The sequence below is a fragment of the Barbus barbus genome (assembly GCF_936440315.1).
Source record: "Barbus barbus genome assembly, chromosome: 31".
Taxonomy (NCBI): domain Eukaryota; kingdom Metazoa; phylum Chordata; class Actinopteri; order Cypriniformes; family Cyprinidae; genus Barbus; species Barbus barbus.
Genome location: NC_136759.1, coordinates 18,048,473 through 18,069,869, shown reverse-complemented (window position 1 = coordinate 18,069,869; position 21,397 = coordinate 18,048,473). Strand labels below are relative to the sequence as shown.

Below are 21,397 nucleotides of genomic sequence, written 5' to 3'. Positions count from 1 at the left end.
CAACCAATAATGCATTCAGAGCTGATATATGACTAAAACAGTCTACGAGCCATCAAGTCTATAAAAAGGTAATCAGTAGAAATCACATCAATAAATTTCCATTATAAGGAAATGAAGACCTTTAAACCATAAAAGGAGTAGATAAACAGCAGCTAAGAGATTGTGACGCTGGTGTGAGGAAAGGTGTGACCTAATTTGTCCACACTAAGACTTTGTCGTCTATGTGAATGAGTTGTGCCAGCTGCCCAGGGCTTTTGGCACTGGCGAGTGAATTTACTGGCATCCCGCCCCGTTCTCTCTCTCACAGGCACAGGCAAATGATAAGATGAAGTGATAACCACTTACTAAAGTAAGAAGAGAGAAATAAACTGGGAAAGATTACAAGCAAAGATGAGCATATGTCATCACATACTTAACCCTGTAAAGCCTGAGATATGAAACTGAATTTAATAAATGGAAGTTTATTGAACATTCAGACAATTATTTTTTTTTTTTTTTATAATATTTGATACTTCAGGCTTTTATGGATCATACGGTCTGGATATTGAGCTCATATTCAAAGATGGGGGGAAAAAAACACCCAAATAAATTTGATGCAGCTGTTGATATTTGTATGGCCAAAAAGTAAGACCAAATTCTGATAGCTCATAAATTAATGATCAATTAGAACTTTAATAAAACAGAAAATGCATATATAGTGGAGATCAAAATTCGAGAACCTGCTTAGTCCTATTTGAAGTTATCCTATCAGGAGTAAAAGCGCAGCTTAAGCACATTTCATGAGTTAAACATGTTCTGAAGCACATAAACCTAAACGTAACTTGATAAAGAACACTGTTGGTTCAACACTGCAGCTGGAATTGCTTTCCAGTTTAGCACAGAACAGGGTAAGGGTCTGTCTTACAGCGTCTCGATGTTTAAGAGAATTTGGACTGAAAAATCTGCACAGTGAACAAACTTCTCATCAGCAGAAAGAAGGAAAAGGCCAAGTTCACCTTTGCTGAGGAGCATGTTGTGTGGAGAGAGGAGAACTGGTCCAAAGTTCACTTCAGTGATGAGAGCAAGCTTAATTTATTTGGGTCCTATGAGAAACATTATGTTTGTCATCAAATTGAGGAAATTCTAGACCCAAAGTGTGTAAAGTCAGTAAAAGGTGAAAGAGGAAGTGTCATGATTTAGGGATTTAAGTTTTCTGCAGCAGGAGTTGGGCCTCTTAGACAGCTACACGGCAGAGTGAATGCAAATGTCTATCAGAACCTCCTGCAGCAACATGCAGTTTCTTCCCTGCACACATCTCTCAAACAGCCTGCAATTTTCAAACAGGAAAATGCCCCCGTCACACTGCAAGAGGTAAAGCCGTTCCTTGAATCTGAAAACATTGGCGGCCCACAATCCTGATCTAAACCCAATTGAAAATCTCTGTAAAAACTTTAGCGACAAAAGTTATGGCTAAGAAGCCCACTATAGTTACCGAACTGTGGAAGAGAGTGGACCAAGATCACATCAGAGCAGTTATGTCCTGCGGCTGCAGGTGTGCTGAAGTCATTCAAAGCAAGGCCCTCTACACATCCTATTAAATTCTGACTGCTGTAACCTTCAGAAATTGTAGTTGTAATCACTGTGTTTTCCACAAAATAAAGGGTTTTTGTGGAAGTGCCTTGGCTAATTTGTATAACACTGTTCTACTAGTATGGTATAGCCACAACTAAAATTCCTTTTTTGAACGATAACGACATTATTTCTGACAAAAATCAAGCTTTCGTAGATTGTTCTCTAATTTTGATTTCCACTAATAGATATAAAAGGCTAGTTTTATGATCAAAGCTTTGTAGTTTTTATTGTGGGAGCAAAACAGCACAATGATGACAGAGATGAACAAATAACTGTTCCTGAAATATATGCATCACATTTTATGCTCATATTTATATAAAAAAGGAACTATATTTCAGATAACTGAAGGCATATAGTAGATTGTGTACAACAGGTTTCTCAAGCTTTGATCATGTTGATAATATGGTGACCTTAAAAATTTGCATATCAAATATGGTACAGTAGGCCATATACAAAATTTTAAAAAATTCTGTCATAAGTTACTCACCCTCATGTCGTTCTATATTTATTATAAGTGGAAAGAACTAACTTTTTGGACTCATAGGGCCCTGGAGTAATCTTTACTGTATATGACACTCAGACTTGTATTCAGAAATGCAGTGTCATCCTACACAAAAAAAAAAAAAACGATGCAGTTTTAAAAAACGTTTTATTATTTCTTCCCTTGAAAGTAGAGTGAGTAACTAAATTTCCTGCTTTTGAATTTCAAAGAAAGCTCTCCAAACAGCCTGTTACGCCACAAGTAGTTTATTCAATTTCTCGCCTACAGCAATATCAACCCATTAGACACTTAATTACTGTGGCAGTTTTTCTATATGGAGCTGACGCAAGCTTGTTAAGCAAAGCATATGTGACTGATGATCTGCAAATATCTGCATTGCAAACCGTTCTGACAGTCATGTTGTATTGATCTGCCAAATGCACAATATGAATCAAATCAATGGGATCTTAGACAGGAGTAATGCACTACAGGGATATTAAGGCCAGCTGTTCTCATGTGACCCATCTGCCGGGAGAGGAGACTGCTCTCCTCATATTGAGGTTTATGCTTTAACCCGTGATGCTCCACAATTCCACAGGCAGGGATGCTATTAGAAATAATTAGTGGACAACTAGTTCCTGAACTTTATTATTTGGGGGTGGATGATTTTATTCTTGAATGTGTTAGAATAGAAATAGAACAGGAGTGTGTAAAATAAAGCAAAGAAAAAAACTTTTTAAAATCTAGTTTTAAAAAATAAATTTTCCTTACTACATTTCTCATTGAGTGTATATTTTAATTATTATTTTTAAAAAATGTTTTTGAATATATACTACATTTCTAAAGTTTGGGGTCAAAACATTTTTTTTACCTTTTTTTATGTAAGAATGCATACAAATTTATGAAAAGTGACAGTAAAGACATTTACAATGTTACAAAAGATATGCATTTCAAATAAATGCTCAAAAAATCCTGAAATGTATTACGATTTCCACAAAAATGAATAAGTAGCACAACTGATTTTAACATTGATAAGCAAATCGGAATGATTTCTGAAGGATCGTGTGATTGTAGTAATATTTCAATGTTACTGTTTTTACAGAATTTTTATTAAAGCTTTTTTTAAAGTTCATTCTGACCTAAAACTTTTAAATGGTTATGCATTTTTCAAAGTAAAAAGTATGTTTTTCGAGTATCATGAATTATTAAATCATAAATTTTAAGTTTTTGTGGAGTCTTACCACCACATGACTAACCACATGACTAACTAACCTCGCCTCATCATAAAAGTCAAATTATGTTTGTTTTTTAAAGGAACGTAATAATTTGGTCAGAGATCTTGATTAAAAGTAATTTCTCATTTTGTTTTAATTTGGCAGACAAACGTGTAATACATTACAGAAAGTTATATATTACAAGTGTTTTAAAGAACCTGCTTAACTGCTTATTACCAAATAATAAAAGTAAATCAACCTTTCATTATTAATATGGATTCATAACATCAGTATTTTATTCTTTTAATGAGGCTTATTTCTCAATTTCTCACCCTGACATTTGTGACTTTATACCCCAAGAAATAGCTAAATTAATTTGAATTCAGAAATTTCCATTAAATATGGACTAAAACTGAACATTAAACAAAAGAAATCGGAAAAAACAAATGATAATAATAATCATTGACACATCCAATCAAATCCTGATGCTTGGGGTGGGCCGATTATCAATATCAATATCAGTATCTTGTCTCAGAGATAGTTTCACAGGGGCCTTCTTTAGTCTCTTTTAGATCTTCCTATCTTGGCTCATATCCGGCTGACTGAAGAATGCAGACTCTACCCACAGTCCTCCACAGGGCACTGCGGCCAACCCAAACAACTTCCCAGCTTCCCATTTTGGGTAATCTCACTACTTTGAGGTGGTTCAGAGAATAGGCTGCCAGCACAAAATCGCTTGCAGAAGCACTGCTGATGGCGAGCGATTGGTCTGTGGCTTCTCTTCAGCATTTTCTGAGGCGTGGGTATAAAACTAAAGTTGAAACAACTAAAAATAGCCTACCTCTCGACTTCCTGAGGTGGCCCTCTGTTCACAAAACTAAGTCTGAACAACCTGAAAATACCAAGACTCTCTCACACCCTACAAGAACATACACAGACTTCTCCTTTCTTGCCGTGTTGATGAGTGGGGGGGTTCTGACGCTCACACTTAGCCACCTGTGTTTTTTCAGCTAACACAGTTTCTTCAAACCGCTCCACCTCTCTTAAAGGTCACAGCAGTGAAAGGAAACAGTGTACTGGGTTACGAAATTACTCTTTCTTCCATTTTAAAGACAATTTTTACATTTTACTCCTATATGACTCAAACTTCCTCTTTCAGGGAACATTCAGTCAACACTTAGTTAGGACTGGGAGTGGAAAAAAACAACCACACTAAACAACCATGCCAGCAATACCTGGCCAGCAGAATTGATTTACGGGTCTATTTTTTATATTTATGAGGGTATTTTTTTCTCTGTTTTTCTTAATTTTCACTCTGACCAAATACAGCTGCTAATTATAAAAGCTAACCAACATCAAATGCAAGCATATCCTTTATTATTGCACTTTATATTTACAGGGCTGCTGAATACTTGAATCAGATTGGTTGACAAACTTTCTAAAATGAAATTGAAATTATTTTCAGGGAACCACATTACACGTCCATATCACTTCGCCAATTATTTAAGTTATTTTAAAGGTCCTTACAGCTTAAAACAGCAAAAGAATAAAAACCCACATCGACACTGACCTAGCAAATAAATATAGTAAACAGTATGATAAAAGTGACCAATTATTTCCTTGTTTTCCCCACTAAATTACATGTCAATGTAAAAATAAAACAACGCAGAAATATTAAAGCAAGAAATGAAAAGCCGTTTTCTTCCTATCCCCCCTCCTCCTCCCCTCCTGTGATATAGCATGGTGGTCCTGTGATATAGCACAAATCAAATAGGTCAAATCAATATAGGTCAAATCAAAGGTCACCAGCATCACAGGCCAACCCTGATTTGGGCATGTCTGCACTAAACCTTTAACTACATATCCCTATAATAAAAAAGTATGTGCTAACATTTTAAATATCTAGGGCCTTTTTTTTTTTTTTTTTAATTCGGTGGCATATGTGCCCCAGGCCCTGGTTAAATACTGACCCTTTTGACATGACTTTTCAGTTTCAGCAGTGTGCTGTAGTGTGGCATGGTTTACTCAAGCTAACTTGCTTTAAAGGAATAGTTCATGCAAAAATGTACATTTGCTGAAAATGTTCTCACCCTCAGGCCATTCATGAGTTTGTTTCTAGACAATATTGTAGATAGAGGACTCATATTTGAGTTGAAAATTTAGTTTGTTTGATGAATTTGTTTATTACAACAAGCAAGCATTTCACAAGATGTTAGCCGATGGACTGGAGTCGTGAGGATTACTTCACGATTATTGTGATGTTTTTATCAGCTGTTCGGACACTCATTCTGACGGCACCCATTCACTGCTGAGGATCCATTGGTGAGCAAGAGCTGTAATACTAAATCTCTCCAAATCTGTGGATCTCAAAGCTAAATAAATAGTTAGATGGTGATTAAAAATGATTAAACTCAAATACATAGTAACCAATCACAGCAACTAAAATATACAGTTTTTCCTATAAATTGTTCACCTAAAATCTGATTAAATCTTGTTCTTATTTGTCACAGACAAAACAAATCAGATGAAGTGGAGCAGGTTTCTGAAAAGGCCTCACAGGCCTTTTGGTTAAAGAAAAGGAACTGAAGACCTGTAACAACAGCACAACTGAAAGAAACCTTGAGTTTTATGAGCTTGCTAACAAGAGGTTTCTGAGGCCACATCAAAACCTCTCAATCAAGCCCAGAAGACACAGATCAAAACCAAGCATTGCTCTTGCTTCAATGCAATTTACATCAATCACTGACTTTCCATAAAGCTTGATTTAGCCTTGTGGTTTGCACAAACAAAATCTCCAGTGGAGATCCCAGGACCCCACTCAAGTAAAGACATGTTTTCATACCATTGTCAAGCAGAGCATGACATGAGGGATTTGAGAACAAGCAGATATCATACAATATTGATAGCGGGCTTGGAGTCAAAGCAGAGAGAAGAACGCAGTGATTTAAGTCAAAACAGTGAATCATGAGTCCAAAAATGGTACATACACCGTCTCAGATCTCACTAGACCCTAAGGAGCCACTCAAGAGTCAAAATCCAACATTAGGTCCACACTATAAATTCTGTGACCCTCAAACCTCAGAGTTTATATTTGCTGCACACTTAAAGCGACAGTTCACCCCTAAAAGAAAATTAAAATGCTGTCGCCGTTTACTCACCCTAATAAGCTTGCATTACTTACTTTCTTCTTAAAAACACAAAAAGTGATGTTAGGAATGATATTACCATATCAGAGTCTCAGTCACCATTCACGTTCATTGAGTATTTTTTATACCATGAAAGTGAACGGTGACTCATTCTGGCTAGCATCTGCTTTTGTACTGCAACTAAGAAATAGTCGTACAGGCTTATGAGGGTGAATAAATAATAACAATGTATTCGTGGGTAAACTATCCATTTAAGTTGATAAAAACAGTTCGTGCGTTCCTGTTCTTTAAACATTCAGGTCCATTTAAACGCAATTTCCCACCAACACGGCTTATATTAGCACACTGGCTGTGACTTCCTAAAATCCGGGAGTGTTGTGGGAAAAGCCTACATGATGAGCCCAAACAATCGCTAAAATGTGCTTTGAAATGTTTGAAAGATATGAAATATCGCAGCAACTCGTTCAGACGTAATGGTCCGCGACGGTCTAAATCTACTAAATGCAAATAAACACAAGACTGTTGCAATCCTCGATACAAAACAACCCCGCGAACAGGCAAGCGCCAATCCCTCCCACCCCCCAAAACGTGCATATACACTAACACCCCCTAAACATCAACATTTCGTCGAGTACATACCATTTTATTCGAGTCCATAGTTCAAACGGGGTTATGGAAGCGAAGCTCGGGAATCAAAAGCAGACTGAGGGAGGCGGAGGGAGCAGGATCGGTCCGTTAACTCAACATGTGTCCGGTTCAGTATCTCCTCTATAGTCCCTCTCTCCTTCTCTTATTTCCTTCTCGCGCGCCCAGGAGCAGATTGGCAGATGGCTCTAGAAAAGCCTGAAGAACGCGAGCCATAAACGTTTAATGGAAGCGTTTAAGACGCTGGACTAAACATTGTGTGAAAGATACGGACCACAAAATACAGACTAGAGGAGGAGTTCTTCATGCATTTATGTCATTAGCCACAGCTTTTGACTTAAAAGGACAAAAAGGAGAACGCAAAATTCTGTCAAATGTTACATCACTAAAAAAAGAAACAAGAGGAAATGTTTGTATTGCAAGGATGATGCAACGTCTTGCACATAGTGAGACAAAAATAGCACGAATGCTTCTGAAGAAAATCAAACTGCACTAAAACTCAACTGCAGTGGTACAAGACCCACGAGACACACTGCAGAGCAAAATGCGTTATGGCACGTACAGACTTGCAGGTGCCTTGTCTAGAATTGTTAGCTCACTATAGGAATCGCTATATATATATATATATATATATATATATATATATATATATATAGGTTAGCCATCAATGTGCGGAATATAAGACGTGATTGATGGCATTCCAGTTAAATACTCTTGCTTTCACATGATCACGTGTGTAAGGTTGGTGAAGGGTGCCCTCATCTGGTTGTTGTTTGATGCCGAGGTAAAGCAGCATGAGAATGAGCAGCTCCATACATTATTAATCCAACAGGTGCTCATGTGTAACAGGAGATCCAAAGACAGGCTTTTAATTAAGTATAGAAAAAAATGAGACCATATAAATAACATATCATTAGGTATTTATTAGGAAATTAGTCACTACATAAAACTTCCCCTCTATTAGTACTATTTTATAAATGACAGGAACTACAAATATAAATGCTGTTTGAACTGAATGCAAATCGGTTGTTTCTTTTTTTAAGAGCATATCACAGGTTCTAATTTTCACATGACTCTTCTCTTTGTGTTTAAAAATGTGCCTACATGTAATACAAAAAAACAGACTGTAATACACTACCATTCAAAAGTTTGAAGTCAGTCCGATTTTTTAAAGCTATTAATACTTTCATATTCAAGGATGTATTAAAGTGATCAAAAGTGATTAAATAATGTTTCCACAAAAATATTAAGCAGCGCAACTGTTTTCAACATTGGAAATAATAAGAAATATTTTGTATTAAATCAGCATGTATGATTAATTTCTGAAGGATCGTGTGACAGAAGACTGGAGAAATGATGCTGAAAATTCAGCTTTGATTCACAGAAATAAATTTGATTTTAAAATATGTGACCCTGGACCACAAAACCAGTCTTAAGTGTCAATTTTTCGAAATTGAGATTTATACAACATCTGAAAGCTGACTAAATAAGCTTTCCATTGATGTATGGTTTGTTAGGATCTGACAATGTTTGGCAGAGATGCGACTATTTGAAAATCTGGAATTTGAGGAAGCAAAAAAAAATCAAAATATTGAGAAAATCGTCTTTAAAGCTGTCTAAATGAAGTTCTTAGCGAGGCATATTACTAATCAAAAATTATGATATATATGGTAAGAAATTTACAAAATATCTTCATGCAACATGATCTTTATTTAATATCCTAATGATTTTTGGCATAAAAGAAAAATGGATAATTTTTACCCATGCAATGTATTTTTGGCTATTGCTACAAATATACCCCAGCGACTTAAGACTGGTTTTGTGCTCCAGGGTCACATATTAAAATAGAAAACATTTATTTGAAATTGTAATAATATTTCAAAATATTACTGTTTTTACTGTAATTTAAATTGAATAAATGCAAAAAAAAAATAAATTAATTAATTAATTGTACCAACCCCAAACGTTTGAACTGTGGTGTATATCTGTATTATTTGCTTAAATATGTCAATTATCTTCTCATATGCTGTTCTTTTATATAAATCTCAACTGTTTAGACAGACGTTCAAAAAAGGTCACAAGATCAGTTGATCTGGACATGATATCAGTCAATGTTTACATAAACTATGCCACCCAAATCACTCATAGAGGAAAAATGTGGCAACGGGAAAGGGAGGGGGTTCTCCAAACAAAGCATGCTCTTTAAAGGGCAATCACTTCCTGGTACCGTGTGGTAAGCCCATCGGGACAGTTTACACTGCAGTGCTTCATTGGTCAAGCATATTCCACCAAGAGAGACGCTACGGCAGTGTAGAATGACTGCCAATGAGTCACTGCCCACACACTGTCTGTCTGTCCAGCTCACACCGACCACAAGCCTGGAAACTGCAGGCTTACACTTCCCAGTTAATGACCAACAAGTTTAGTACCCGCTTTAGATAATGAACAAAAATGTAACATAACAGTGGATCCGAGCACGATCCATCGCTGTATAACTGTGACCTTTTCTACAACCCACAGGATTCCCACATGTTTTGACCGAGGAATTTTCATGACTTCTCAAAGACTTTACAAAAAAAGCAATTTCTAGTTGCTGAATTATTTTAGAGATAAAATGGCTACTAAATTGCATTATAGAAATTTCAGTAACTTTTTACGATCTTAATAATTTGACAACAAAAATACAGAAAATACAGGTTTTACAGAAAAAAATAAGGGGCTGTTCACACATGCGTCTATGTGTCTAAACCGCAAGATGCAGCACTCAAGAATGGTTTTAAAAAAGCACAGTGCAAAATACCGCCTATATAAAAGTTGCTATGCCAACTTGCTACTGTAAACAAAACCTTACAACGCTTGCCCCGCCTCCGGTGTCTTCGGACTGGTCACTGCATGTAAAAGTTGAAATTCTTTCAACTCGACACAGAATCTTAAAAATGCGGCGCTCATGTACAATTTTACCCAATTGTAAGAAAAAAGTTTAATCATTTAAAATGTAATAACAATAATAATGATATAGTTATTAGAAACATTAAATCAGACACTTTATTTGCATTTAATATGCTTTTTGTATATAAATTCACTTTTGTAAATTGAATTTGATCCAGTCATCAAAATGGGATGTCTCATCTTATAGCTGTACTTTTTTGGTATTTCTTACTGTTTAGCTGGTTCAATAGTTGACAATTATGGCACTACTGTTTTGTAACAATATTTTATAACTACCATGCTTAATATTTTTCTCATTATGCAGTAAAAATGGGTCTGAATACATTAAATATATATTTCCCTTTATATTAAGGGAGTTCATCAAAAAGGGGTCATATTTAATTATCATAGTAATAAATTTAAAGACGTAAGGCAAAAAAAAAAAATGCATACAATGTCACAATCCTACAATACTAACATCTAATATGACCACATTCCCTGCAGTAATGCATTAATGGTCTGTTTGATAGCAGTATGACCCAAATACTGTTTCTGGCACAGGCATCTGGCGGCCCGCCAAACTGCATAGGATTTTTAATCCACAGCGAGCGAACGGAGGCCACAGGCCAGGGCCCGCGTGTTCTGCTGTCTCAGAGCTTTCCATACATGCCCTCCTGCAGTCAATGACCCTAACAAACACTGCTCACCCTCTGAACAGCAGGATCTACAGTAAATGTGCACATATCAGATGGAAAAATTCTAAAAAGTTACTTTTAACAAGCAGAGAACAGTAAAATAGTTCATTTAGAAAAAGAAAAATACTAAAATATGGTAGGATATTGAAACTACTGTAGACAGAGAAAGTGAAATACTGAAAGTAGAGATTGGCTGCTAAGAGGGAGGCGAGATTACGACTGTCTGGCTCTGTGAGGGAGAGTCTTGGAAAAACAGAGGGGGGGCAAGATTTGGCTCCTCCCGAGAATTCCTCCACAGGCACGGTACCAGCACAGGAAGAAACACAAGCATAAGAGATATAGGGTCATAAACTTAACTGCTTTAAAGTAGGATAGTTTGATATAACAAGAGGAGGAAGAGCAGACATGGGACAAATAGAGACAGAATGACCTAAATTAGCATTAAAGGAGTAGTTCACCCAAAACAATTAAAACCTTCAGGCCATTCAAGATGTAGATGAGTTTGTTGCTTCATCGGAACACATTTGAGGAATTCAGCATTACATCTCTTGCTCACCAATGGATCCTCTGCAGTGAATGGGTGCTGTCAGAATGAGAGTCCAAACAGCTGATAAAAACATCACAATAATCCACATGACTCAAGTCCATCGATTCAAGTCTTGAGATGTGAAAATCTGTGTGACACAAACCTATCAAGGTGTTTTCAAATTCAAACCATTGCTTTCAGCTAAAACACAGGTCGTCTATCCATAATATTGCTAGTGAAAAAATCATCATGTCTGAATCAGGAGAGAAATATGCAAAGATCAAGCACGGTTTACAAGTGAAAACAGTCCAAAACTGTTTTGTCAGATAGTTTTATCCAAAACAAATAAGTCGGAGGATTTTTATGAGAGGACGGATAGACTTTTTCATTGATAGAAACATTATTATGGATTATTATCAGATTTTTGGCCAAAAGTGCCTATAAATGTGTTTATTACAAACTTGAAATTTTTGGATTACTTGTGGATCACTGTGATGTTTTTATCAACTGTTTGGATTCTCATTCTGACGGCACCCATTCACTGCAGAGGATCCATTGGTGAGCAAGTGATGTAATGCTAAATTTCTCCAAATCTGTTCAGTTGAAGAAACAAATTCATCTGCATTTTGGACACCCTAAGGATAAATACATTTTTGGCAAATTTTCATTTTTGGGTAAACTAATCCTTTAAAGGTGGGGTATGCATTTTTTCAAAAACGCTTCGAGTTGAGGCCCAGTACCAAAACAAACTTGTAGCCAATCAGCAGTAAGGGGCGAGTCTACTCATGATGCAGAGGAGAGAGCGCTCATCAGTGCACATGATGGACATTAGCCGCGCCGAGCGACAACAGAAAGATAGACATGGTGGATAAAAAACAAAAGACGAAAACGTCTGCGGAACAAAAGAAGGCTTACACCATGTCTACACCGGAAGCCGCGCCGCAACAGCTAAAGTCTGTCTACACTGACACTTGAAAATTATTTGAAATTTGTGTCAATATGTCATAAATAGAACGTGGCAGAAGTTAACTGTCGGGGATTTGTCGTGTCGTGTTGCACCGTATCCAGTGTAGACAGCATCACTGATTATATTGAGTTTAGTATTTCGTCGCGCCATGCCGCTCGCGTCTGGTATAGACATGGTGTTACGATAAGGCAAGAAGTAGGACCCATGTAAATATCGGATCAGCTTTCCAGTGCTGGAGAGAGCTCAAGAACTGTGATCGGATGCCAAGGTTGCTTTGTTTCTTCTTGATAGGTGAGTAACATTGGTTTTTGCTTTGTTTCACAGAATTAATCGTTGCCTGGGTTGCGTACGTATGTGTGGGGCGAAGCTATCAAAATAGGGCCGAGACCCTGTTGGGTAGGGCCGTGTTTGTTTTGGTGATTTCAAATATCAACATTGGCTACCAGAAACCAGAAACCACCTTTAATGTGATGAAAAATATAATGAAAAATTATAATTTGACTTCATTGATGTGAAACAGGACAACAGTCTTTTAATAATGTAAAACGGGACTTGTGAATTGTTTGGATTAGGGCTACATGGTTTGGGGGGAAAAAATTAGCTATGTATATCATCGCACTTTATGACTGTCAACTAAAGTTCCGCACAAAGTGACCATCTTGAACTTTGCCTGATACAAAATGTTCTGTGGGATGTTTACGATGCTTCAGACCGATTTGCAGATGATTTATTTTGGCAACATTCTTTTAACATGTTATTTCATCGGTGTGGATTCCGAGGCTGGCCGGATGTCCCTCTGTCAGACTGCGACCACAACAAAGGTTCCCTGCTTAGATTTCCTCCATAAAAAACTCAAGTTAAGTAGACGCTAGTCTTCTAACACCCAGCCACAAGGCAAACCATGCTCATGTCATTAAAGAGCACCACACTAACATCCTCTCATTTAAAACAGGCTGAATTCACACCACAGAAGGCCTATTAATCTAAACATAGCTTTCCAAAGGCAGAAAAGAGACGGGATATTATGGAATCACACTTCCTCCAGGCAAACTAGCTGATAAGGACTGCTCACAATAGCAATTCCTACTGAGACCTGATCAGTTTGTGCTGTTTGAAGTGTTATTTTTAGATGTCACATTCAGTTTAGGCTTCATAGTTAAACTTTAGCACTCACGTGTTTTTGGTTAAATTAAAAATCAAACTGATGAAATCTATTCCAAAAACTGGGAAAATCACGTTTGAGTCTGACCCAGTGATCAGTCGTAAAGAGCGCATGCGTCACATGAGTCTCGCTAATCCATGTTACTGTCCTAGATGTAAACAGGACTGAATATTGCACGCTTGAGTCAAACATGATGCTGCAGATTGCTGACATTGACATCAAACCAGAAATTAAGCAAATTTTAGTTGCCGCCACAATGTCTACCTCGAGAAATCTCGGCAAGAACAAGGTCATGCTGTTTTCAAACACTCTGAAACCCACCAGTAGGGCAGTCGGCTGCAGCTTCATTCATGTGACCTACTTTTTCTGATGGCTGTGTCTGGATGGGGAGGGGAAAGACCCCCAGAGAAGTGAGAAGAGTGCATGGACAATGAGAATGTATTTCTCTATATTTCACAACACACTTTCAGGCTCAAGCACCCACATACTGACTGCATAATTCAATGCATGTGCACTTTAAAAAGTTCATGATAAACAAGATATTGAAGACACATGGAAATCCACTATAGGCTTATGGCAAGAACCAGAATGCATGACCATCAAACTCAATGGTTTTAGCGCTGCATCTCTAAACCACTAAAAGCTTTTACATCTGCTCGATACATAGCCATCAGTTTGGAAACACAAGACTAAGTCACAGAGGATCTTTTTGACATATCCTTTTATAATGCATATTAATGTCATATTATGACAAATGTGTGCGTGTAATTTAATTTTTAATGGCATTTGGAACACCATTATCCATATTAACCTGTACTGAAAGAGTACCAGGTAGAACTTTGCTCCCGACACTAGAATGTGGACTGATAAAAGGAAGGTGCGATATAGTCAAAAGTTCACTGAACTGAAAGCTGAATTTAACAGGCCATCAATTATAGTTTTGTAAACATGATGGCTTTTGTTGTGGAAATAGAAATTCATTTTATGGTTTCGATAGGAGGCTGCTTCAGGCACCAAATGAAGCGCAGATCTTGAGAATTTGTGCACCTGAAAGCACTATAGCGTCAGCTCTGATTTTTGAACTCAAAGTGAGAAAACACTTCCAATAGCTTTACAATTTAATAAATCATATCAGACAACAATAAAGCATGTGTTAGCTTGATTTACTAATATATTAAATTAAACACAAATAATGCTTTTTGACTGCCTACTTCGTTCCATAGTTTGAGTGTAGGATCTTTTTTTAAAGATACGGCAAGCCATTTAACATGTATTCTTTTAATAGTTAATTTTGTGTTGCTAATATTTGGTTTCAAATAAAAAAAATTAAGAGCAACACAGTCCACTAGTACCTTTTTAAATTTCACTAGTATTTTAGATACCATTACTCAGAAATTGCTAGTAAAATTCACAAATAATTACAAAGAAATGGCAATGAATTAAACATAAAATGTTGACACAGAAACAACTTCCCTATCGGTAAGCCCCGCCCCCCTTAGTTACTGTTGCTCACTGCCTTACAATGACAGCTGCAGTGTGAAAACCTTGTCCCACAATGTTTTTGCACAATTTTGGACACAGAAGGGCCACCATTCAAGTGGGAGTTAAATATTCCATGGAGGGATTTATAAAATATTGTAAAATAAATATGGTGGGTAACTCGAAGCGAGGGATTACAGATCACAATGCAAGCGGGAGAAGTCTCATATTATGGTCGGTCATCACGATCGCAGATGACAACATGCAGGATCAACACGGTTCATGTATCGTAGGGTACGATTAAATTAATGTACATTTAACCCGCTTAATATGGAGAGGCACTGAAATGTAGCCCTTCGTTTATGTGTTTTTGACCTACACTGTAAAAGAAGCGAGAACAGTTCGCTATTTAGGTTTGTACGTTAGCATGGACTCACTAACTTTAACGTTAGCTAGTTTTAGCCAGAGATACCTTTCTGAAGCACAAGATGACATTAATATTCTGCTTGAGCAGATGAAAATTGTAACTTAATGAGTGCATGACAACCAGAAAATGAACGTTTTTGTCTTCATTGGGATTGGGTTAGTCTCGCGTAGCCAGACCTTCAGACTGACGGCTGAAGGTCTGGAATAGATGTCCGCTTTGATTGGCCAAGGCCCGCCCATGAGGCCGTTTGACCGACATATCAAACAACCAATCACAGTTCGTTTCATTTAGCGTCACGTTTCGAAACTTGGGAATGTCACCGCGATAACAGACCGGTGTGTGAAACAATGAAGATTCTATGCCGCAAAATTGAAATATTTACCTTACTTACTTTTGAAAATCCAGCGTTTAGTTTACCCTGATAAGCATTCGTCGTCACATTTGTTAACACAACGGCTTGCTTCTTTCGTGAGGGGGTTTGGCACCACGTCATCTTTGTTTCCCGGCAGACCGAAATAAACGCGACACTCCTGGAAATCCGGTTTAATTCAACCAGTCAGATGACGACTTCGATATTCCTGAAGTGTTTCCAGAAAAGTGTGCCATATGCGTCAGACGTTTAGCCAACGGTCCGTCTGAGGCTGAGACTAGGATTGGGTTGAATGCTTAGGGACATTTTGCTGTTTTATTTGAGTTTAGGAAGTGTAATAAAATAAATTCTATTGCCCATCCTCTCAGGATACCTGGAATCAGTGTTACAAGTACCACAGCCACATTGTGTTTCCATTTCTGTAGCATGAACCCCATAAAACCGATGCGAGCTTTGGATCTTCCAATGTTTCTCTATGGCGCTGAAACCTAAAGATGTCCAAGTTCCGGTCCCGTGCAAGTTATACTCGACTGCCATTGGCTCATCTGAATTCGAAGGGAGGGGCTTACCGACAGGTCAATTAGAATTTCAATACTTCTGTAAAAGTTTCCTGTAAAATGCGTTTTATTCACAACTTCAAAAATAATTTTTACAGTACTTTTTACTACATTGACAAGTATCACTAATACATATTCCTTTAATTATAGAGGTTATTCAGTTTATACTTACAATTATACAATTAATTTTCTTAATTGAATTCAATAAAGATTTGTGAGAGATTTCTGTGAGATTAGTATTCTCATTGTTTCTGGTACCTATTTCAGTTCCTACTTGATTAAACACTTATAATACAGTATACGCTTTATAAGAGTATGTTACAATATATTTTATCATTTATTAGCGAATGTGTTAGTTTAAAATAGCTTACTTGTAAGATTTTAATTGAACTAGTTCTAACTACTAAATGCAACGGAGATAAGAAATGTTAGTTGACTGTAAAATGTTAACTTTACCACAAGTAGCAAAGAAATAAGTGCTAGTATCTAATGATTATTGTAATAGACAGGCTACAAAACTCTATCGAAATGCCAGTTATTAGAAAACAAGAACTAGCACAATACAAACAAATACTAGTTCGTTTTAAGCAATACATGTAAAAAAGGGCTTGCCATACAATGAGCGCGTTGGCGATACACTGGCTACATGAAAAAACTTGCCCTGTGGTGTTTACAGTTTCTTACCTGACTACGCTCGAAGTTTTCCTTATCAACTTCCAAGCTGTTGGCACCGGCAGCGCGACGGCTGAGCACTTTGGGAATCGGGTTGGGGACTTGCTGCATGGAGCTCTTGACGCGGTCCATTCTGGAAATAAAATCCAAACTGCGCGAGCGACGGAGCTAGACCTCTTAAATCAACATAAATAGAGTGTAGTTAAAAGAGACTGGCGCTAGCGGTGAGCACGACAAATCCCAGCCCTCGCCGTTATCACAAAAGGTCATTTTCTACGTCCACCGCCCATGAATATCATCCCAGCGCTGTCCGCTCGCGAGCGTGCAAAACATGCGCAGATCTGTAAGCGAATCACAGCAGGGTCAGTTCGCGTCATGTACTATACAAATCAACTCAACCCCAGACCAGCGACTGTCACGGGCTCCTCCCAGCGCTTACACACACTGCTGGAGGAAAATCATTAGCTCCCGCCCTTCAAAACAGTTATTCTGATTCACACGCTTTACTACAATGAACATTTCTCAAGGTACTGAATTCTTCTCAGTGACGATTTATTAGGGCCCAAGCTACTAAGGCGCAGGGGCCTATGTTTTCCTAAGGATTATTATTATTATTATTATTATTTTTATATCGACTATCCGGGCACTTTTGGGGGCCTTAACGTGCTCAAAAACTCTTGGAAATTGGCACGCACATTGGAACCTGCGGCCATTAGGACGCCGCAGAGGCTGGGACCCGGGCGTGGCGCAGGGGCTCTACAGCGCCCCCTGGAACACAGTCAAAAAGCTTGATGTATAGCTCACACATACTTGCACGTATTCATATGAAACTCGGTACACATATAGAACTGATTGAGCTGAACAACTTTCGCGCAGCATGTCTTAAGCTCCGCCCAACAGGAAGTCGGCTATTTAGGGCTGTTTAACAAGCGCATGCTCTGGAATTTGATATACTCCTCTGAGGATTTCCAAACGATTGCCACCAAACTCTGTGAACTCAAGACATTGGGGACGCTAAATTTAAAATATATTTTTGATATCTCGAACCATTTGCCCGGGGCGAAGCGATGAAGCAACGTGTCAAACTTTAAAATTCTTTTCTGGTGATTTTGAGGAAGATAACATGTTTAGAATGTCATGAAACGCAACACATATATCAGTATTAATGATAGATAGACACTAGCAAAAGCTCATAAACGGGCGTGGAAGAGGCACTCTATAGCGCCACCTTTTGTCAAAAGTGGGGGGGGGGGGGGTTAGTTTTAGCTACAGACACCAAACTAGGTACATATATTGGTCTTATCAATCCGGACAACTTTCTAATTTACAGTCATTAGCTACGACCAACAGGAAGTCGGCTATATTTATTTTAATGTGTTATTTTTTTTTAAATCAGGCTGTAAATAAATTCATACTCCTCCAAGCAGAAACAAGCAGTTCACACCAAACTTTGTCAACATGATACCAATATACTGAAGATGTTAAATTGCGAACGGATTTAGGATATCTTGAATGGTGTGGCAATGGTGATTTATTTAAATAACAGTAAAAAAAGATAGGAGTAATTTTTTGCATCTTTTAAGAGCAGCTTCCAAACACTTCATAAAAATTACATACACAGAACAAGTCATTCTGAGGAAATGTGATTAATTCCATGAATTTACAACACACTATGGAAAGCAGAAAATTAAAAAACTGTCAGACATCTGATGTCACTCTGCTTCTGTGTGGGGGGTGGGTGACTGTGTGACAGTGCGTTTACACCGGACAATAAATCGCGCTATTCGCGCGTAGTTGGACGCATGAACATTTTGTGTTTACTCGCTTCATTCGCGCGTGAAATTCACTGCACAACAGACGCGAATTCGCCCTTCTGCCAGGCGCACAGGTATGACTGCCACAGAGAGCATAGAATTTGGCAAATAAAATCAGCCCTTTATGTGCTATGGAAACACTGGATGCGTGTATTTCAGCCGAGAATGTAGTTGTTTAAAACTCAAATATGCGGTTTATTTAAAAAAACAGTGCCTATTTGAAAATGTGCTTCGCCAATTTCGGAGCCGTGAGCTCCAGGCGATCACCGGGCGCTCGTGCTCATGTATCCCGAAGAGAGGAGCATAACCTCGGCTAGTCCTTCTGACATTTGCCGCTGGCTCTGATGTCTCTGTAGTGGATAAACATCAGATATAATTTGTTTTGGGTAAATCTAACAGGTAATCTTTGGTCTATGGTACAGCTCCGGGTATCCACATACAGCTTCTTGATTTTGTCCTCTATTGTTGTTTTGATTTCTGCCTCCGTTCGTAATCACGTCACTACTAGAGCAAGCTCCTGATTGGTTAACGCGGCGCGAAATATCCGCCAAAGTTCAGATTTTTCAACTTGCCCGAATCGCGCATCAAAAGCTCGAAACGCTCAATTCGCGCCGCGTCATTCGCATTAAATACAGGTTTTGAGCAAATTCTAACAATTATAAAATACATAATGCAATGAAACAAAAAAGTAAATAAAAAAATGAACAAGAAAGTTAAAATTAAGTACAAACTAAATATAGTGACAAAAAGTTGCACATAATAAAATTAAAAAAGTATAGACAATTTAAAAATTAGCCTATGTAAACGTGCATGTATCACACTTATTTTCTGTTCTATTCTATTCTTGTATTCTATGTAAAAGTCTGTTTCATCTTAACACAGTGTTATTTACGTACATGTCCATTTTTAGAGAACTGAAACAGAGCAAGGGGCCTTGTGTTAACCTCAATAATAATAATAAAACCCTTCACATTTGACCTTCTCCCAAGCAAGGCCCATATCTATCTTTAACTGGCTTTGTTTTTGAAGTTAAAGGGATGGTTCACCCAAAAATGAAAATGTTAGTATCATTTACTTATCCTCAAATTGTTACGAACCTGTCTTTCTTCTGTTGAACTCAAAAGATATTAGTAACCGAACAGCTGACGGTAGCCATGGACCTCCATAGTATTTTTTCCACACAATGTCTACCAGCAACTTACCGACATTCTTCAAAATATCTTCTTTTGTGTTCAACAGAAGAAAGAAATACGTTCAACATAAAGAATATAGTAGTAGATACTTTACTTTCAATTCATAATTCAACTTAATGGTGAGTAAATGGTGACAAATTGTTTATTTTTGGGTGAACTATCCCTTTAAGCAGATTCTATGACCTTGCAGATGCATTTATGTTATTGTTTGAAACATATAACCAAGGCAGATGCTAAACTTGGTACGTCATTTCTCTTTTGACTGTTTGACTTGTGAGATCTCACTTGTATTCTCTTTGTATTTGCCACACCAATTAATCACGTTGTTCCTTTATCAGCAAATATCACTGTCAGTTTATTGTCTGCTGATTCCACTTGCATAACTATATTAAATAGCACAGGCACATGCAATCACTAACTGTGTCCTATCTCTAAATGGGCAGAAGCCAGATTCAATTTCCCTGCGAAGCAGATTCTATCAGAAGGCCGAGTCAGAGTTTTGTTTCAATGATTCAGTAGAATGACAGTGTGAAGTCATTTTGGTCTTTGTCCTGAGTAAACATGATCTTTTCTGCTTGTCAGCACAAGATGCCAACCGCAGTCAACACCACTATAATGTCAGCAGAGGAACCTTGAATTCCAAGACTCCAAAAAATCTAAATGTAATTGCTTTACTATATATTTACACTGTCCTAAATAGTGCTAATGTCTTAAAATGCTTAAAAATTGCTCAACAGATTTCAGATCAGAACAGATTTGGAGAAATTCAGCATTAAATCCCTTGGTCACCAATGGATCCTCTGCAGTGAATGGGTGCCGTCAGAATGAGAGTCCAAACAGCTAATAAAAACATCACAGTAATTCCTAAATAATCTTTCCTTTCTTTCAGTCAGTCAGTGTCACTGTGTTTTTCCAACAACTATAACAGTATATCATGTTTTCTTTTATGTTGTATTATAAATAGATTCCCCCCTAAATTTGCCATTCAGTTTAAATAATATAATTTGGTGACATGATTTGGATGAATGAGGTCTAATTCCATATGTTTCAGTTACTTTACAAATCACTATGATTTTGAGACATGGGGTTGGTTGGCACAAGGTTAATTGCTGGTTTACCGGATGCTGTTACCAAAATAAAACATCTGAATGTTTTCTCTGTTGTTATTTTCCAACCTGTAAAGAATCTAAAAATAATCATAACCTATTTATTCTAAAAAAATATATATGAATACAAAATCTGGTTTGGTTGGTGACAATCTGCACCTATTTGTTCCACCAGAGATCATTCTCAAAGAATAATAATTGTGGCAACCAGCCTCAGTCCAGCTGAAAGGATACCTAACGAAAAGCTTCTAAAGAAAAGTTGTCAAGAGAATTTAATTTATTTTAATGTAGCGACATCTAGTGGTTGCACAACGGTACAACACTTGCATGATACGCATATTTAAATATCTTGATATTTGTATTTGCAGCATTTACAAAATAAACAGTAAATTCCAGGAACGAAC

The 21,397-nt window shown here is 37.5% G+C and overlaps 1 protein-coding gene across 2 annotated transcripts in view; it reads right to left on the bottom strand.

The window, feature by feature from the left end:
- LOC306851461 (huntingtin-interacting protein 1-like) overlaps nucleotides 1-17,290 on the bottom strand; it is a 55,803-nt gene extending 38,513 nt beyond the window's left edge. Inside the window, exon 1 of one of the 2 annotated variants that reach the window (XM_079387709.1) lies at nucleotides 16,893-17,290. In XM_079387709.1, coding sequence (XP_079243835.1) covers nucleotides 16,893-17,012 — 120 coding nt within the window. In that variant the 5' untranslated portion in view covers nucleotides 17,013-17,290. Of the gene's footprint in view, nucleotides 1-7,091; nucleotides 7,359-16,892 lie in introns of those variants that run through there. The other variant, XM_079387710.1, reaches the window with a different exon arrangement.
- Nucleotides 17,291-21,397: the final 4,107 nt, after the last annotated feature.